This window comes from Corythoichthys intestinalis, chromosome 1 (genome assembly GCF_030265065.1).
Source record: "Corythoichthys intestinalis isolate RoL2023-P3 chromosome 1, ASM3026506v1, whole genome shotgun sequence".
Lineage (NCBI taxonomy): Eukaryota > Metazoa > Chordata > Actinopteri > Syngnathiformes > Syngnathidae > Corythoichthys > Corythoichthys intestinalis.
The window spans coordinates 47,442,459-47,463,185 of record NC_080395.1 but is presented as its reverse complement, the minus strand read 5'-3'; the positions used below and the strand labels follow the sequence as shown (position 1 = coordinate 47,463,185).

Below are 20,727 nucleotides of genomic sequence, written 5' to 3'. Positions count from 1 at the left end.
AGCAAGGAGAAGTATGAGAGGAATTTTTCGAGTGTCCCAGAGCTCGTGAAACTTTGATAAAAAGAGCGCATTTATCAAGGTTTCGTCAGCAGTGATTGCATATATCCGTCCGCCGAAACAGCCTGGTAGCAGATACAATAAGTACGCCTGCCTCTCTACTATTGAATGCGTTGTTGACACATTAGCGCGGCGGCGTTCTGACCCGCTGCTCGGCGCAAATTCATTCAAACTTGCCTTTCCGTCCAAGACGGCCGTCCACCTCTCACTTTTGCCGAAAAGTCCGATCCAAAATACACTAATGCCCCGAATGGGGGGAAGAAGGAGAGGAGTCTTTATTGGCTTACCCACTTTATTGTGGCAAAAATAATAAAGAAAAACAATAACAAAATAATAGCGGGCTTCCGTGACATGCGACCGCCATCTCGCTTCCCTCTACGTCACAGCTCCTCGTCCGAATGTCTCTTAAGGGGGCCTCGCTGAGTTACAGACATTACAATACACAATGAATAGGTTGCCGCTGAACCCTTCACACTAGGCTGCCGCTAGTTTGAAACGGCCTTAAATTTTTTTTTTTTTTAAACATCTCTTTTGCACGACGTGGCGGCTTTTTTTTGGTGTGGCGGTGCGCCACAATAATTAATGTGTAGGGGAAACCCTGGTATCTATAATATATGTGTATCTCTCCCTCTCTCTCTCTCTCTCTCTCTCTCTCTTTCTCTCTCTCTCTCTCTTCCTCTCTCTCTCTCTCTCTCTAATATATGTATATATATAATGTGTGTGTATATGGCGGAAAACACTCAAGTGACTTGATGTTCCGCTGTGAAACCCCCAATTTGGCCAAATTTCAAAATTGTCTTGTATGCATGTATGATACATCATTGGGGGAAGAAACCTTTTGATCATTTAAATAAATAATATACGTATTTAAACAGTGAAACCCTAACTGTAGGTAAGAGCATGAGAGAGCATAATTAAAGACGCCATGATTTTAAAGAGATATTATCGCATACTTACCTTGTTTCGATCCAAAAACTCCATGTAGCATGTATCACCGAGTGTCAAGACACAGCTGTGAATGGCCACAGCCGGATTTTGGGGGGATTTTATGGGTGAAACATGGTAATATAACAAGGGTCGCGATGCAGAAATATGAGACATCAAGGAGTGGTCGAGATTTTCTTTTCCATATATTTACCCTTTTTTTTTTTTTTTAGTTTTTCTTTGTTGGATCGATTATTTATCATCTAAAATATTGGAGAAAATGCGACAGTGAAAAAAAATGACAATTAAGCGATAGTTATAAGGAAGGGAATCGTTATTTATTTACAGACACAATTTTTTAAATTATGATGTAATTTGTTTAAAAGTTTAAAATATGCGGCTGAATAATTTTTAAAGCCGTTTTTATTTTTAACTAAATATCAGACAGCAATTATTGATTTTAAGCTAAAAATGACACACATTTCGAATAATATTCATTTTTACTATTTACTTAGCTTCTTTTTTATATGGCTGGGTTAAAGCAAAAGTGGTTGCGTGGTGTCCGTAAATGGGGGTCTTCAGGGTAAAACGGACAAATTAAAAATAGTTTGGGGGCTTAATGCACCACTGCTGTGGCAGCATAAAGACATATCGTTCTATCAAACACAACAGTTCTTTTGGCTTAAAATACAGCAGTTTATTTTAGAGAGGGGTGTAAGAGCAGAATCTGCTTTTTCAGCCTTGTCTGTGTTTTTCGCCATATACGTATATATATATTTAAAAAAAAAAAACATCGTCCCGCCCACCCGGGCGGTATGGTCTCTCCTTTCAAGCTTGGGTTCTCTACCAGAGGCCTGGGAGCTTGAGGGTTCTGCGCTCGGATCTTAGCTGTCCATCGGATTGCGCTCTTCTGAACGGAGACGTCGGACGTTGTTCCTTGTATCTTTTGGAGCCATGCACCCAGCTTAGGGGTTACTGCCCCTTGTGTCTCGATCACTACTGGCAACACTGTTGCCTTCATTCCCCAATTTTCTACAACGCTTCCTTCAACCCTGGATATTTCTCCAGATTCTCCTGATTTTGCTATCGCTCGGGATTGCTACATGTATCACTAATGCTGTCTTCTGATGTTTATCCACCACCACGATGTCTTGCTGGTTGGCCATCACCAGTTTGTCTGTCTGTATCTGAAAGTCCCTCAGGATCTCGGCTCAGTTGTTCTTGACCACCTTTGAAGGTGTTGCCCACCTTGACTCTGGGGTCTCCAGTCCGTACTAAGCACAGATGTTCCTGTACATTATGCCTGCTACCTGGATATGTCGTTCCATGTATGCCATACTAAACATGATCTAGTATTTTGAAAATAATTGAGCTAGAATGTACTGACTTTTTATATTGATGATGCCCAGGGCTTTTTCACTCTTTAAAGGGCAAGTGAGTATTTTTGGTAATTAGTATTTTTTTTTTTTTTAAACTTGAACCTGGGATACCGATTTGGGGACATCACATTTTTGGTCATGTAGGTAACAAGATTAACATTTGTTTAAATGAGCGCTGAAGAAAGGGTTAAGTGACCTTAAGACTACAACAACAAGGGTACCTTGACAGACGACATAGGCCACTGCACTGCTCGCCATCTGTGGGTTGCAGCACAAGAGTCTCCAGCATAATGAGTTGTTGGACTTCCATGGGAACAGCTCTGTTTGAGTCATTATCTTCCTGTTTGATACCCATTCGCACACTTAATAACTGATTGCAGACCTGGAGGACTTTGTTTGTCTGTAGGTTTCACACAGAGTAGGAGGCAAATACTTTTTTCATGGCATCCGTGTGGGCTCACTCGTCACAATAGAAGCGACCGTGGCGCTGCTTAGAGATGCGCTATTCCCAGTTCGATGATTCACTGTCACTGTTAACATCTCAACTTGCTGAGTGTATGATTGGAATACAATTCTGTGTGACTCATGACAAACATACAGTATTGTTGCTATATTAATCATAGAGGGATTTGAAAATAGTGGGAACGAGAATAGAATTCAGTTGAATCACTCCCATGCTTAATATTCTTATCAACAAATAAGTGGAAAAATAAAACGTGCCCTCGTGTTTCTTCCTCCTTCTTTCTTTTTTTTCTTTTAATCTTCCTTTATGGTTCTTCTGGAAGGAAACCTCTTTGGCATTTAATTAAGGGCCATTGATGTTTCTCTTTCTGATGTCCAGCTTTGTCAGTTGAAGGAACAATCAGTAAGCCTGTTATAGTTGGTTTTCAAGGCTTGGGGAATATGATGTATGAAAAAAAAACAGACAAATGTGCTAAAAAGAACTTTGTTTCATTTTGTCTCACCAAAGAGCAGAACAGCAATCATTTGACTCAATCTTTCCTTGTTCAGTGTTGACATTCAAATTTTAGAAAATTTCCCCAAGAACATTGTGTTTCTTCACAAAACTAGTGTCAAAAACACCTTTTCTCTAATTTCATGAGATCAGTCTTCATTTTCTAAAATACGCATTATAAGTGTAAATGTTGTTGCAGCCATCTTTGAAATCGTTTACAATCTCATTTTAACCTCATTGCTTGTGCTGCACTGACCTTTAAGCATTTGCTTGGACCAATGACATTAAATCAGGGTACGGAGCGCCATCAAGTCAGATAAGATTTAAGTCAATAGCCATGTTTGTAGAGACTTGGATATTACCCTGTTGTGTTTGGAAGAACACTCTGCTCATCCAGGCAAAACTCACAAAATGCATTTACCGACAGCAAATTAGATATGCGATTGACATTGTGCAGCCACTTGTGTACAGAGCCACTCGTCGTTGTCGTTGTCGCTACAGCCGGTCCTCCATGACTTGTAATCATGCTGTCTACCAGAAGTCACAGCAGCAGCCGATTCTCTCTGTTGCAATATCAGCGAGACACTCTGTGAGTCAATATGACGTAGTAGAGCCAAATCCCAAATGCAGCTTTTCAAGCTGCACACCATATGACAAATTGAACCTCTTGTGACAAGCACTGTTTGTTGTCCATATGTTCCCTGTAGTGACTGAAACATACTAAACAGATTAAAATAAAAAGTGCAATAATTCCGTTTTCACACATTTGTAAAGCCACAAAACATAAGCTTTGATTAGATGTGAATTAACACACGGAGTATTAACATTTGCTCTAAAGAGACTGTGTGAAGTGAAATCTTTGACTGTGATACCAAGTTTGTATCAACTTATACTGCATCATTTTCAAAAAAGTTGTTTTTTGTGCCTAGGTGTTTTTGTGTCATCTCGGTGCACATGAATGAGCTTCATTTAGGCAACGTATCTTATTGAATCTGTTCTTCTGTTTGTAGCAGAGCCACATATTTACCCCAAATATGGTTGGGGACAGCCAGAGTTACCCTGTTTAAAGTGCTTGTGTCATAAAAAAAAGCATTTTTATTTCATATTACACGTGGTTTTTTATGCTCCCGGATGAAATGGACCACTTGGATGTGTGCAGAAGCGATCGATATATTTATTCAATTTTTTAAATCCCGCACTAAGAAAATGAGTGACTTCCGGTCACGGTCTCGGATTGAAGAAGAAAGCGAATGTGACGTTAACGGGAGACATCATCTTCACCATACAGCCATACTATTGGCTTCCTCTGGATTGACAATACAGGCTACCTCTGGATTGACAATATCACTTAAAAGGTCTACACTTGAACCAGAATCTCTGAAAAACGCTTCCTTCTCTGTTGGGCTGAATTCTAAATCTGCTGAAATTGCTACTCCACCAATGTCATCACCCAGAGGGAGGCGCAAGAGCGCTGTAATAACAGGAGGAGGTAAACGGCAGATTTAATAGACTCATTTCTCGTTATCTGTGCTTTGCCAAATAGTTGTAAATAGTCGAATCGCCTCAAAATATGATTTTAATTCTAATAATAATGCTATTTAATTTTTTTTTTATCGTGTCACAGGCACTTTAACGTAAAAAAAAAAATCCCAATTGGTTTCGCTGATAATTAATTGGAACTGCAGTTTTAAAGGCCAAATCAAAGGATAAGTGTTATTTCCTTTAAAAAAAAAAAACAACAACACCTGCATCTATAAAAGTCTCAAAAGCTGTCACGTAACATTTATCAATTTTTTAATTAATGTCAAATTTGTTAACAGGCCTGAATCAGGAATGTCCAAAGTTTACTCCGAGAGCCATTTTCAGAAAAATCGGAATTTGTAAGGGCCAACTTGGGCCATTTACGCCAGTAGACGTCCAATCCCTTTAATTGGGTGGGTTGGCATTATCTTCGCACCATCTGCTTAACTCACTGCCATTGATGGCAATAGACGTCCAATCATTTTGAACTGGGAGCGGGAGGGCTTATACTGGCCATGATAATTCGCTGCCGACCTCTCCTAATTCAAATGGATTGAACGTCTATTGCTGTCAATGTCAGCCAATAAGTTGATATTTACGTTTCTAGTTTAAATTTCATTTGATTACTTTTCACTTTTAAGAAGCTCCATCTCAAGGATCAATGGCGTACTAAACCCATGATAAAAGGAAAGTGGTGGTGGAATTCATTTCAACTTATTTCAGTACATCACAATGTATCACACCTATCACTAAAGTGGTGCATGACTTAGATAGTTTTTTTCATTTGAAAAAGAATATGACTAACAGCCTTGCGGGGGGGGGGGGGGGGGGGGGGCTCTTTGTGTGACGCCATGGGTGCATGTGGTTCATTCAGTCTGTCACACAAAAAGCTCAGTCTCCAAAACGCTTTCCTTTCTGAGTGGTGTTTGCCTGTTTTCTTTGCGCTTGCATGTTTTTTTCCCTCCCACATTCCTAAGTGGAACAGAAAATAACTCAACCACCAGTATGCAAAAAAAAAAATAATAATAATAATTCCTACATTGAAATTAAGGCATAATGATTGTTCATTTGTCTGATTGGTCAGCAGTCCCCCTGTTAACAGGGCTCGATGTCATCCTCTGAACTGAACTTGTTCTGCAGCAGCACTTGTTGCCATGGCGACTTGGCCTAGTAATGAGCCAAGGTTTTAGATCAAGTAGGCTAGTGTTTGCATGAATACTGTATATGCAATAGGTCAGTACACTGAAAAGATGGATTAAATTTATCCAATTGTCTATCAAAATATGGAGATTTAAAAAAGCAAAAGAAATACATTTTTTGGCATTAAATATACCTTTAACTGAGCACTGTATCGAACATCTGCACACGAAAAGTGCGTAACTAGTGTTAAACCTTGTCAAAACGTTAATATTTTTCTGTATTTTAACCTTCTGTCTTGTCTTCCATTTACAGCACTTTAGATGACGAGGGCACCAACCTCCGACAGCAGAAGCTTGATCGACAGGTAACTCTTTCTTGATATAGAGCGCTGCTTGACAACCTTTATTGAACCAAAGTACATTTCATGTGCAGTACATAGGAAAAATATATTGGCACACCATCAGACAAAAATAATTAAATAATTGTGTTTACATACCAGTTACTCTTTAAATGACTTAGTGTTAAATAAGGGCCAGTGTAATTTAACGTAAAGTTGACTCACTGGACGAATCCTTTCTGTGGTATGTGTAGCAACAGTTGGATACATAGCTCAATTGCTCAGTGTTTCCTGTTTTATTTTGAAGGCTTCATCCTCCTCGTGCCTGTGTACTTGCCCTTCTTGTTGTCACCTATTCGGCCATTGTTTCCTCCTGTTTCCCATTACTTCGTGTGTGTGTATACAGTATATTGCCTGATTTTCCCTTGTCTTGTGCAGAAGTGTCTTACTATCCATGTTGGTCACATCAGCCTTGTTTCATAGCAATCATAGTTCTCTAGATTTTATCCTCCATTTGGAGTGCTTTGTTTTTGAACTTTTGATCCTAGTTATCTTGGCTTTTTCCTCCGTTTGGAGCGTTTTATGTTTGTACATTTCCTCCTTTTGGAGTGCTTTCTGTTTGAACTTTTGATCGTAGTTTTAATGACTTATTCCTCCATTTGGAGTGCTTTATGCATGTACTTTTCCTCATCCCCCCTGGCAGCGGAAGACCCTTTGTTTTCTTAAATATACTTTGTTTCCAGAACTCCGCAGCTGAGTCCGCCTCGTTACCTCAGCCTGAATAAACACGAAATGCGGAAAACAAACATCGCAATTATCAACATAGCAAACTGGAAATAGCTATATTACACTGAAAACATAACGAACTTTAACTGCTACTGGATTGTAGAGCCGAGAAAGAGTCCATCGTCCTTCTTTGGAAATGTGTTATTTTTGTTGCCAATGTGAACAAGGTTGTACCTCAAAGCAGAAAACAATGGAGGGAAGTCTTCAAGAGTTTATTAATACAAACAAAAATACACGCCATCGCGGAAAAAGGGGAATAACATAATGGATCCGTAACAATAGGTCGACGGCAGGGGAGAAAGTGAGCCAGAACGGTCAGGAACGGAGTTCCAGTATAAGATTCAGGGCCAGAACGCAGTTCCGGTATAAGATTCAGGGCCGGATTGCAGGTCTGGTAAAAGATTCAGGGCCGGAATGCTGTTCCGGTACACGGTGCTTTGACTCCGAAAATATGACGGCAACTGTCAAAACACTATGTAAAAAAAATTTCATGTCCAAGAAGAAAACAATCTACCAACATCAGATTTACATACACAAGTGTTAACAACAAGCATAATAAAGTACTTGTGTAGTGTAATCCGTTTCCACCAATATATATTTATACTGTCTTGATGAGCTTGAATTGGCTGCAGGTACAACGTTGGGAACACTTCACAATCGTCTCTGTAACAAAACACGATCTGACCAAGAGAATGTGACAGATGATGCCGACCAAAAATGACGTAATGTCCGGGTTAAAATATCCCGCCAGCAGCCCTCCCCGCAAAGAGAGTGCCGAGTGGGCAACATGGGACAAGTCTGTGAAAGCGTCCAACCCGCATCATTCCTGTGATAGCTGTCCATGCGTGAAAGTAATGACGCGAGTAAATCATGCGTCACTTTTCACGGGAATTTTCCAGGATATGTGTATGAAAGGGGCTCTAGTGGCAAAACATTGAGAATATTCAGCTTTGATAAACCTTTTCAGGGGCAGTGGCCACTACAGTGGACAGCTATTCAAAAGTTGACCTTTAACCATTTATAGGACAAGCGACTATTCTTGGTCTTTGAAAAAAATCTTAATCATTATTGTATTTGCTTCATTTTTATATCATATATTAATTTATAAATTAATGCAATGTTAATAAATACTAAATTCATGAAATAATAATGAAAAAACACTAATAAATACACTTTCGTTATGGCCCTAAGTCAGTGTTTTTCAACCTTTTCTGAGTCACGGCACGTTTTTACATTGGAAAAAAATCTCACGGCACACCACAAACCAAAAGTGTTCCAAAATTACTTTCTGTTCCGTATATTTAATTTTAAAATCATTTCTAAATATTCATACTTATTCAGTGTGACACTTGAGCCTGTTTAGATGAACACAAAGCCGATATCCTAGCAGGAATCATCGTCAACAGCTCTTGTTCTCTCTCTGTTATTATTTTTTATTGCAGTTAGGCTTGAAAAGCTCAGAATCATCAGACGGGGACTTTAGCAATGTTTTTAACCAGATCAGGGCCGAGCATGTGTATGAAAGGGGCTCTAGTGGCAAAACATTGAGAATATTCGGCCTTGATAAACCTTTTCAGGGGCAGTGGCCACTACAGTGGACAGCTATTCAAAAGTTGACCTTTAACCATTTATAGGACAAGCGACTATTCTTGGTCTTTGAAAAAAATCTTAATCATTATTGTATTTGCTTCATTTTTATATCATATATTAATTTATATATTAATGCAATGTTAATAAATACTAAATTCAAAAGCTCAGAATCATCAGACGGGGACTTTAGCAATGTTTTTAACCGAGCATCTCGCTGACAATAGCTTTGCAGGCAGGTAGTATTAAGGTTTCTGCCACAGTGTGGGACTTTTTTTTATTTAGCAACACAGGGTTACTGGCTTTGAGGGCTCTCTCATTTAACTGTCTAGTTTTATTCAAAAAAGTTGCCTATTTCTCTGTGTTTTCACGAAGGCGAACAAAATACTCCATCGACAAGTTTTGAAGTGACGGGTGTTTTGTTTGAAGATGACGTTTAGGATAATTGCTCGTGTCGCGTTCAAGAACTGCTCGGATTTCTAGCCGTCAGCCATTTTGCTGTCCTCGACAATGTGTTGGAATAAAACATGGAGAGGATTGACGGTTGTCACATATGGATAAAATGGAAAGGACACTTTCGTGTATATTGACTCTTGATGAGTCTAATAAAATGATGTACAGTAGACGTGCTGTGGTCTACATTGTCGTGGACAGCAAGGTTGCTGATGGCTAGAGATCCGAGCAGTTAATTGAACGCGACACGAGCAATACTTTGCTCATCTGGACACGACTGCAACTTACCATTTTATCCTTCCTTTCTACTGCAACTAAAAAAAAGAAAGCGATATAGGATAATTTCTCGCAGCACACCTAATGATCTCGCACGGCACACGAGTGTGCCGCGGCACACTGGTTAGAAAAACACTGCCCTAAGTAACACTCTAAGGGGCATTTTACATGGTGACTCTGCGACACAAAGACGCAATGACTGAGTTGCGGACTTGCCTCGCGTGCATATGGTGTCGGCGAAGACGAAAAATTCTGAATCCTGTCTCCAAAGTGGAAGAATCCGATTGCGGGGGGTTGAGGGGGGCTTCCTCGGCATGCATATCAAAGGCTCCTGCGGCGCGAGACAGCGCTGTTAACGTCAGCACTCGTACACGTCATATTGGGCGTGCGCAGCAGTGCTACTAAACATTAAAAACAGCAAATATGGTAGAATGTCGGCTTTAATTTACTGTTTTAATAATATTTTTAAATCAAATATTTTGAACTTTTAAATTTTTGTGCCTTTTTGAACAAAAGAATAATGACATTGCTTCGAGTGGGCGGGCATATTTTTTTCCGGGCAGAGGGAGCTTGGTGGGGTCAAAGTGAATCATTCTCTGTCGCCCAGTAAATCTGCACTGCCCCCTAGGGCCTGGCATGAATACTACATCGTTTTCATACAGAATTGCGACATTGTTCAAATGGAGACGCAAATGCAAATGCAAATTTGAAATTGTTCGTATTCTCGGAGAGTCACCATGTAAACGACCCCTAAAATATATTTTGTTTTCATAATGAATCTTTGCATGCCAGTGTTGGTGATAGACGATCACTTCATTTAAACCGTGAGGATTGGCAGTGGATGCTCACCTTTCAGCACTATAGATGGTGCTAGATGTCCAATTGACTGGGATGGGGCGAATGGACGTTTGTTAGTTTTTTTGCCACCTCGCAGTCGAAATGGATTGGTGGCCTTACTTAGACAATGGCAGGCAGTGAGTTAAATGAGTGCCCTAGATAGGTTAAAATAATATGTATACTGTCTATTTTGTGAATGAGAGGGTAAATACATATTTGCAATCAATAAATAATTATCTATAGGTGATATTGAATCTCTTTTAAAGGTTTACACGTATCTCTTAAGGGGCACGATTAGGAAACACTGAAATACAACAACACGTTGACATCATTCGTTAAAACAGCTCTTTTATCCCGACATCACCACATGCAGTGCCGGCATGGGGCCTCAAAAGGTCAGTCGGTCTCTGTGGGGTTCCACGGCTCCTTGTTACTGATCATTTTTACCCTGTCAATGCTGAACAAAGTATGTGATCATAGATGTAGGAACAAAATACTGTATGAACGGTTAAGAAATGAAGCTTACTCTTAAAAGTCAAGTTCGAGATGTATGAAATAGATTGGCCTTAGATGAGGGGCAAGAAATTATGAACAAATCGATATTTTCTCCTTCATTAATCTAATTCATACAAACCCTTTTTTATACAGTATAGCTGTTCAATCTGTCCATGTCTTTCTCATTTATCCATTTAGATGAAGCCAATTTCACCTCTTCACCTCTTTCACTTCTCCTCTTTTATTTCATCAATATATTCTGTTCGTATACACCGGGGGTCGGCAACCCGTGTTTTGAGAGCCGCATGCGGCTCTTTAGCGCTGCCCTAGTGGCTCCCTGGAATATGTTTAAAAATGTTTGAAAATGGACAAAAATGGTTGAGGGAAATATATTCTTTTGGTTTGATATTTTCTGTAGGAGAACAAAAATGACAAAAACATTCTTAACGTTTTCAAATGCTGTAAAAATGTGTAGAATAAATATTAAATTTCAACATTTCTGTCAACGAAGATTTGCGTCATAGCCTGTGACACACGTTTCTATCAGCAGGGTGGGATGATATGGCGTTATATTGCTGCCTTTATTCTGAGCGAGCAATAATGGATTTTGAGCGCAGAAAACGCCTGTCCTGCTCTCGCTCAATTTCTACACAGCTGTGCTGCCCCTATTATGAGCCAGCAATAATGAATTTTGAGCACATATCCTTCTCTGGCTCAATTTTTAGATTCCTGTGCTCGTCAGTTTTTTTTTTTCTCTCTGTGCGCTCAGTTGAGCACACACTACTAACGTGTCATGAAGCCAACCAATCAGAGAGCTAGCGGAAGCACACTGGTTGGCTGTTTGCCTTCCAATTAGATCACTTGTTACATTCGCCCGGAAAAAGTAAGGAAGACGGGAGAAGGGTGACTTCATTGAAACAAAGTACGACAGTACTTATTATCATAATTATTATCATCACTAAAGTATATGACAGAATAATACATGAGACGTTCCATTTTTTTTATTTTTCGAAACCTTAAAATAAAAACGACATCAGAAATCGGATTTCTTTATCGCATTTCTATAATTTCATAAAAGCAATGAAACAATACATTAATATTGTAATGAATTTGTATTTGAACTAAACTTGAGGTGGCATCATACAACAGAGTAGTCATGTGGTGCGTTGGATACACTGCAGGGAAAAAAAAACATTAAATCATGAAGGCTCATTATGTATTTATAGCTTAGTCATTTTGATAGTTGGCTAATATAGCTAATACAGATACATACAGCATGTGTTGCCTTCAGTATGAGGTTTATTTAAGGCTTTTAATTTTTTTGCGGCTCCAGACATATTTGTGTTCTGTTTTTGTCCAATATGGCTCTTAACATTTTGGGTTGCCGACCCTGGTATAGACGACTGCCAAACACTGTGGCATACTGACACTGGATTCTTGTTTCTTTCTGTTTTTCAAGCAAAATCTGGATAAAACAACTAATAAAGTACTTATTCATGTAAACAGTCTAATTTCTGTATATTCACGTAGGACAAAGGGGTATGACTGATGTCACGAGGAAGGGCAGGCCATCTGGGATACTCGCAAACAGTATTGGCATTTAACTATTACACATTAGAGGAAAAGAGAAATTCAGTTTTTTTTTCACATTATCAAATTTCCTTCCGCTGGCATACATATCATCAAGGTGTTGTTTTTCCGTTTTACCTCAGAGAAGGCAATGGTTCAATAGGTTCAGTGATTTAAATGATCCTAGATTAGAATGAATGGTTCATTTTAGTGTGTAATACTTTACTCTGTACTGCAAGTAAATGTAGCCTCTCTTTAGAACACAGCCAACATTGTGAATGCTATCTTGCTCTTCGCACTCAATTCTCCATTAATAGAAGCTTTCAGTATTTAATGAACTTTTCGTTTTGAGAACATGCATGTAAGTGACAGTCCTAAGGAACGGCTCCATTCAAGTTTACGTGAAAGCCATTTGTCCTCCACCTTATAATACTGTATATGACTATAGCTTTTTCATAGATACCTAATATAAATCTCCAAAGTTCTCTTACGTGACGGTCACTGTATGTTTTTATGTCCATTGTCAGCGAGTGCTCCTTGAGCAAAAGCAGAAGAAGAAGCGTCAAGAACCTCTAATGGTCCAATCCAACGTGGATGGCCGATCTCGGACCCGTCGCACCAAACAGAGTGAGGAGCAGGCTCCGTTGGTGGAATCCTACCTCAGCAGTAACAGCAGCACCATCTACCATTGTTAGTTGGACCCAAAGCCTTGACACACACTCTGATAAATGTTAACAGTTTGGAGTCCATTAGTGTCTTTTAAAGTATAATCCATACTAATGGACAGCACTTCTGGACCAACCTCAAACTTTTTGTTCCCTTCTGTAATAATAGATGTAAAAATTGAGTTCTACTATCCAGCATTTTGTTTTTCTCAAAGTGCTTATCCACTAAGTGCTTCTCACTTAACGTCACTTCTGAAAATCTTTTGCTAACATTTTCTCTGGTGAGTTACGTGTGCCGACACACGGAAAACTCAAAGCGTAAATCCAATTTCTACCTTCGCCGGCCTCTGAGCTCCGGTTCATGAGCTGTCACTCTTCCTGCCAAGCAATGAGAAAATACATTGGGAAAATGTCACACTGCAGGTTAATATTCTGCACAGAAAGGAAATAACAACCTTATCTGCTCCAACCAAATTCAGATGAACCTAGTGACATCTATTCACTTTTTATTAAATCTTGGCTTTAATTAAATGCGGGTGTCATTTCATTCATTTTAAGTATTTCACATACTTTCAATAGCCTCCTCATCTCCTACACATTGATGAACTATTGAACAAGAGTTTTTGTCAACAGGTCTTGGAGGACATTTTTGCTTTGAAATTCTTGAAAAATAAGCCTTTGCTTTTCTGTTACATAAAATTGGCAAGAGGAAAAACCTACTTACGTGTCTAATATGTAGGTAAAGAAAAGAATGTAAAAATATTTGCATCTTATTAATATCACTCTATTCTGATCTTATGTGTTGATCAACAGGGTTGTATCCAGTAGAGTGAGACTTTCATCTAGGTTAACTTTTTATTAAACTATGAAAAATAGAAGCAAGAGAAAATTTGAAATGGTTGAGTCATTCTTTTGGAAGACTGTTTGATGAGGTAAAATCCAGCAATCATTCACAGTTTTCGTGTTCTTCTACCATGATAAAAGGTTTGTGGTAACAGGGCTTCGTGCTTGTTGCACGACACGTTCCACGGATAATGATTCAAATTTAAAATGACTATTACAAAAAAATGTTCAGCCTGGTAGACTCACCGGCTTGCCAACTCTGCCAAAAGAGGGGATCATTAGAGCATATTCTCAGCAGCTGCTCTAAGGCCCTGGGAAACGGGCGTTATCGTTGGTGCCATGACCAAGTCCTGAAGGCAGTAACAGATATCATCTACTCAGGCATTAACATCAGCAAGCAGCAACACCCATCGAAGACCACAATTTCCTTCGTCCTAGCAGGTCAGAAATCTCAACCACCCAAGAAAACCCAAAGGGGGCCTGCTCGCGACAGCAAGAGACTGGCAGCTCCTGGTTGACCTAGGGAAACAGCTGAGATTTCCGGATGCCATAGATGTTACATCACTTCGACCAGACATGGTCTTGATGTCCGCGCAAGCAAGCAGGTGGTGCTGCTTGAATTAACTGTCCCCTGGGAAGACCGCATAGAGGAAATTGAGAAGAGGTAGAGTGCTAAATATGCAGGCCTGATAGTGGAGTGCTGGCGAAATGGATGGAAGGCCTGTTGTGAGCCTATTGAAGTGGGATGCAGGGGCTCAGTTCCTGCACCGGTTCTTGGGACTCTTGGGGATTTGCGGTGTGCACAGGAGTCGAGCCATCAAGAACATCTTGGAGGCTGACGAGGGGGGACACGTGATGTCCGCTACCTGGACACAAGTCGGGGCCTGATCAGCACCGGCTGGGTCTCCCGGGTGAGGGTGTCTGATGTAAGACCGGAAACACCCTATAACCCTGAGTACATCACTGGCGATGTGTCCAGGTTGCACCACAGGGTGTATTCACGTATGAAGCTGACAAGATCTAAATTGAATATTCTTTTCTCTGATTAGTAATCGGTGGAGTGGGTGTGTCAGTGGGAAACTCATCGGAGCTGGTAATGCATGTGATGACTTTGACACAGGGTGAAGGCAAGGACTACAATCGTTCTTCAATGATATGAAGCTTTGCTATTTCACAGTTATACAAAAATCAATCACTTAACACTCCCACATCAGCGGGGTTCCATGTGCGTTCGCACAAAGCGTATTTCAGTCAGGAGGCAAGATTTTGCAAGGATTTTCTATTTCCAAAACGTGTACATATTCCTTTAATATTTCTAGTATATTCGTGTTTAAAGAAAACATTCACTCATTTGACAACAACGCACTCTCGCGGGGCGTCAAAGCTGAAGGTCATCGTCATCTTGCAGGCGTCCAGAGGCGACACACAGTAGATTAAAAAAAAAAAAAAGATTGAGGACCAGGGGATGAGGTTGACTTTTGCTGACAGGCAAGCCGAGAAAAATGCCTCTTGGCTAGATGGTGAATAGTGGCGAGGTCCCAGGATAAAGTGTGAACGACAAGAACTGGTCTTGCTACAAAAGAATTGTACTAAACTACAGAAAATGCACATAGATTTAAATAATCCTTTATTTATATACTTAATGCGACACATTGCAGAACCAGGAAGTGGCAACTTCCAGATAGCTTTTCTAAGCGTTCAGTGTTCTCGATATTACTGGATGTGGAGGAAGAACGAAGAGGGCAGATACTTGCATTAAAAGGCACAAAATGAGGTCTTTCAAAACTTTCCAGTGGGAGAATGATTTAACTTGGAAACACAATTGCAATCAATTAAAAAAAAAAAAAAAAAAAAAAAAAAACTATTATTATACATGAAAAAGTTTCAAATATTAGAAAATGACGTGGGTGCCAAATGCAACTGTTGATTTTAAAAATATGTTCATTTTAATTTGATCCAATTGTATATATGATAAAATATATTGTCATACTACTACACCATACTGTAGTGGACTTCTTGAACACAACTGTTAGGATTATTTAAATAGGGTGGGATGTAAAATGTCCTCTAATTCTGAAATGATCTATGTCCACGGCTTCTTCTGTTTTAGTGCAAGAAGCCAAGCAAGAGGAGATGAAGACGAAGGCAGACCCACAACCGCCTCGCTCAGCGAAAAAGGGCAGAGCGTCAGCAAGCTCAACTCCTCAGACAGGCAGCGACAAGAAGGAAAGGAAGGGGAAGCACAAAGGTCAGCCCAATGGCAAACAGTCAGTCAGACACAGAGACAATTTAAGAATGAAGCTTGTCAGATTGACAGAGGGGGCCAAAGTACAAACAAGGGCCAAGTCTAACAAAAGAGGATACATCATGTCTATACACAGAGGAACACAGTAAATAAAATAGCACGTGATATTTTTTGTTTATTTTTGCGATGGGGGGTTGTCTTGTGTCAGGTCACATGACTCAACTCCCCTACTTCTGAATTATGAGCGTTTTTTCATCATAGCAATGTAACGCTGTGTTCAGGTTTACATTGTTGTTTGCTTGTGGCTCAGCAGGGATGGACAGCTTGGCCTGCCAGTCAGACGATGGTCAGATCCAAATCTTAACTGTGGGTCACCCCTCGTCAGAGGACGGTGAGGGTGAACCAGTCATGAGTTGCACTCCGTCACAGAGCAAGCAGGACCTACGGGTGACCATGTTAAAAAAAGGTGCAGTTTCTTTTCTTGCGTGTCATCGAAGCCTCAAGCCCCATTACAACTCAACTCACAAGAGAGATGCTGTTTTCAAAACTGTTTTAGGCATATCTAGCAGTATGAATTTTGATGAAGAAGAAGATGATGACGATGAAATCAGTTCCACTTCCTCTCAGCTCAACAACAACACAAGACCAGGCTCTGCCACCAGCAAGAAGTCATGCAAGGTAAAAGTGTACCATTAGTTCGTTTGCTGCCATTGACTGCGGTAGAAATCCAATTCATTTTGATCTATTGGCAGCCATTGGCAGCAATAGACGTCCAATCCATTTGGATGTGAATGATACCTGCCAACAATTCATGTCAAAATGGATTTGATGATAGTTACCATCAAAGGAACTGAAAGTGTATATTTATTAATAATGTATCATCACCAATAACGACAAATGAGCCAACTTTTTTTTTTGATTACATTTTTGAGATATGAGTTATCCCTGTTTTTTTCTGTCTTGAGTTGCAATCAGCAGTTTGAAAAGTGGTCTAATGAGCGTTAGATGGTGAAAACAAATATCACAACACTTTTATTACAACTTGCATTTAAACACACATTATCCAGCAGACAGCAGACATATACTCTCCTGTCCTGGATATACAAAAACACAAATATTATTGTAACCAAATGAGCAAAAATAAATATATATAAAAAAATCTTAGCTCTATCACTATCAATACACAACACTTGTTGTGTGTCTATGCTGAGTGTTCATGATGTGTCAAGTTGCAAGCAAATTGATGCAAAATTGAGAATAAAATGAAATTTGTAAGAATCTTCTGAGATAAGGCAGACTCATTTTAAGGCAAGTTTTGCTCAAAATCCTTGTATTTATTTAATTTTATTATATATACATATATATACAGTGTTCTCCATAATTATTGGCACCCCTGGTTAAGATGTGTGTTTTAGCTTCTGATATATATATATATATATATAATCAAATAATAAAGGACCTTAATGGGAGAAAAAAAAAAAAAATATATATATATATATATATATATATATATATATATATATATATTCAAATAATATAGGACCTTAATGGGAAAAAAGAGGAAAATCCAACCTTCAATACAAGTGCATTTATTCAGTGGGGAAAAAATCCCACATAAAGAAATAATTATTTGACATCAAATAATGTGTGTCACAATTATTAGCACCCCTGGTGTTAATACTTTGTACAACCCCCTTTTGCAAAAAAAAAAAAAAAAAAAAAAAAAAAAAAACAGCACCTAATATTCTCCTTTAATGTTTCACAAGCTTGATTTTGTGTCTGGTGAACCATTTCTGTGTAGATTTGGCCATATGTTTAGGGTCATTGTCTTGCTGAAAGACCCAGTGATGACCCATCTTCAGCTTTGGGGCAGAGGGCAACAGATTTTGATTTAAAATGTCCTAGTATTTCAAAGCATACATGATGCCATGCACCCTAACAAGGTTCCTAGGGCCTTTGGAAGCGACCCACCCCCATACTTCACAGTGGGTATGAGGTGCTTTTCAGCATGCGCATCTTTCGTGGCATGCCAGACCCACTTAGAGTGTTTGTTGCCAAAAAGCTCAATCTTGGTCTCATCTGACCAAAGCACACGGTCCCAGGCTTCAACCCAGGCTTATATATGTATATATATTACTATAGTTCATCATTATTAACTCCAAGGAATATTCATTGCTCCATTCTCATTAAGGAAACTAATTATCTTATTGTAATCTTTTAAGGGGGCACTACACAAAGAACAATGAAAATGACAACGTCAGAATTGTCTTTTATTTTTAATCAACAATTTATTAAAACTCCATAAAGCCATATATGTGCATGCTGATAGACATCTCAGCAATATAATTTACATTGTAATGTATTTCATTGTGTGTGGTTACCATGGTAACCAGATGTATGCAGGTCATTAGCAGTTACAAAAATGCTTACACCTTCTGTAAACTATGGTACTTTGTCTTCATATTTGTTCGATAGATGTTGGATTGATTGGACTTCAATTGTCATGGCAACCAGCAATGTCAAAATAAGTAATTTTTAATGTCAATGTATAGTGCTCTCTTTTGAGGAGTTTTGTCTCACCCTTGGTGTCCCGTACTGCAGGATGTCGCTTCAGCGCCAACCCCACCGGTCACTGAGCCTGCCATTGATGTCGAAGACCTTGAAGAGTTTTCGTTGCGACCTGCGCCTCAGGGGGTCAGGGTGAAGTGCAGAATCACCAGGGATAAGAAAGGCATGGACAGAGGCATGTATCCCACCTACTACCTTCACTTAGAGAGAGAAGATGGCAAGAAGGTAAGGATGAACTTGCAACGTTGAATTTTAGTCCACAATCGTGTGGAATGATCTCCAAATGATCCATATCAAAAGTACCTTGTTTTTTTTTTCCACAGGTGTTCCTGTTAGCAGGCAGGAAACGAAAAAAGAGTAAAACTTCAAATTACCTTATCTCCATTGATCCCACTGATTTATCCCGAGGTGGAGAAAGCTTCATTGGTAAATTGAGGTAAGTGTTGTTATTATTAATCATGTAATTGCTGTTAATTTAGGTCATTCTCAAGGGACGTGTAAATACTCAACTGAAATAATGTCGTTTTACAAACATGCACTCCTACTGCCAAAAAAGTCAACATTGGTTTTCGTTTGACTAAAAACTGCGGTTGCAGCATCTTGCATTGTGTCTGTGCTTAGTCTTACAGTTGAAGGAATTATAAAGTATGGTTTGCTAAGATGCACTAAAATTGTGGCTGCAGTGCACTGACTCTTGTTTAACATGAGTGAGTCTTGAACAGACTTCTAATTTGTTTCAATTGAGTTTTGATCTTAAAAATCAGTAGTGTTTTTAGTTTTAAGCATCTAAGCAATACGATGTTGTCACTGGAAACACCATGATCATGTACAGTGGGGCAAATAAGAATTTAGTCAACCACTAATTGTGCAAGTTCTACCACTTGAAAATATTAGAGAGGCCTGTAATTGTCAGCATGGGTAAACCTCAACCATGAGAGACAGAATGTGGGAAAAAAACCCAGAAAATCACATTGTTTGATTTTTAAAAGAATTTATTTGCAAATCATGGTGGCAAACAAGTATTTGGTCAATACCAAAAGTTCATCTCAATACTTTGTTATGTACCCTTTGTTGGCAGTAACAGAGGCCAAACTTTTTTCTGTTACTCTTCACAAGCTTTTCACACACTGTTGCTGGTATTTTGGCCCATTCCTCCATGCAGATCTCCTCTAGAGCAGTGATGTTTTGGGGCTGTCGTTGGGCAACACAGACTTTTAACTCCCTCCACAGATTTTCTTTGGAGTTGAGGTCTGGAGACTGGCTAGGCCATTCCAGGACCTTGAAATGCTTCTTACGAAGCCACTCCTTTGTTGCCCTGGCTGTGTGTTTTGGATCACTCTCATGCTGAAAGACCCAGCCATGTCTCATCTTCAATGCCCTTGCTGTTGGAAGGAGATTTTCACTCAAAATCTCTCGATACATGGCCCCATTCATTCTTTCCTTTACACACATCAGTCGTCCTGGTCCCTTTGCAGAAAAACAGCCCCAAAGCATGTTTCCACCCCATGCTTCACAATTGGTATGGTGTTGCTCAGATGCAATTCAGTATTCTTTCTCCTCCAAACACGAGAACCTGTGTTTCTACCAAAAAGTTCTGTTTTGGTTTCATCTGACCATAACACATTCTCCCAGTCCTCTTCTGGATCATCCAAATGCTCTCTAGTGAACCGCAAACGGGCCTGGACGCATACTTCCTTCAGCTGGGGAACACGTCTGGCAGTGCAGGATTTGAGTCCCTGGCGGGGCATTGTGTTACTGATAGTAGCCTTTGTTACTGTGGTCGCAGCTCTCTGTAGGTCATTCACTAGGTCCCCTCGTGTGGTTCTTGGATTTTTGCTCACTGTTCTTGTTATCCTTTTGACGCCACGGGGTGAGATCTTGCATGGAGCCCCAAATCGAGGGAGATTATCAGTGGTCTTGTCTTCCATTTTCTAATAATTGCTCCCACAGTAGATTTCTTTACACCACGCGTTTTACCTATTGCAGATTCAGTCTTCCCAATCTGGTACAGGTCTACAATTTTGTCTCTGGTGTCCTTCGACAGCTCTTTGGTCTTGGCCATAGTGGAGTTTGGAGTGTGACTCACTGAG

General features: G+C 39.7%; 1 protein-coding gene across 3 annotated transcripts in view; it reads left to right on the top strand.

The window, feature by feature from the left end:
- tub (TUB bipartite transcription factor) overlaps positions 1-20,727 on the top strand; it is a 79,902-nt gene that overhangs the window by 43,284 nt on the left and 15,891 nt on the right. For 2 of the 3 annotated variants that reach the window (XM_057841713.1, XM_057841728.1), the window contains 7 exons: positions 6,289-6,340; positions 12,844-13,006; positions 15,935-16,072; positions 16,380-16,535; positions 16,626-16,747; positions 18,671-18,862; positions 18,961-19,073. In XM_057841713.1, the coding sequence (XP_057697696.1) occupies positions 6,289-6,340; positions 12,844-13,006; positions 15,935-16,072; positions 16,380-16,535; positions 16,626-16,747; positions 18,671-18,862; positions 18,961-19,073 (936 nt within the window). The remainder of the gene's footprint in view (positions 1-6,288; positions 6,341-12,843; positions 13,007-15,934; positions 16,073-16,379; positions 16,536-16,625; positions 16,748-18,670; positions 18,863-18,960; positions 19,074-20,727) is intronic. The other variant, XM_057841720.1, reaches the window with a different exon arrangement.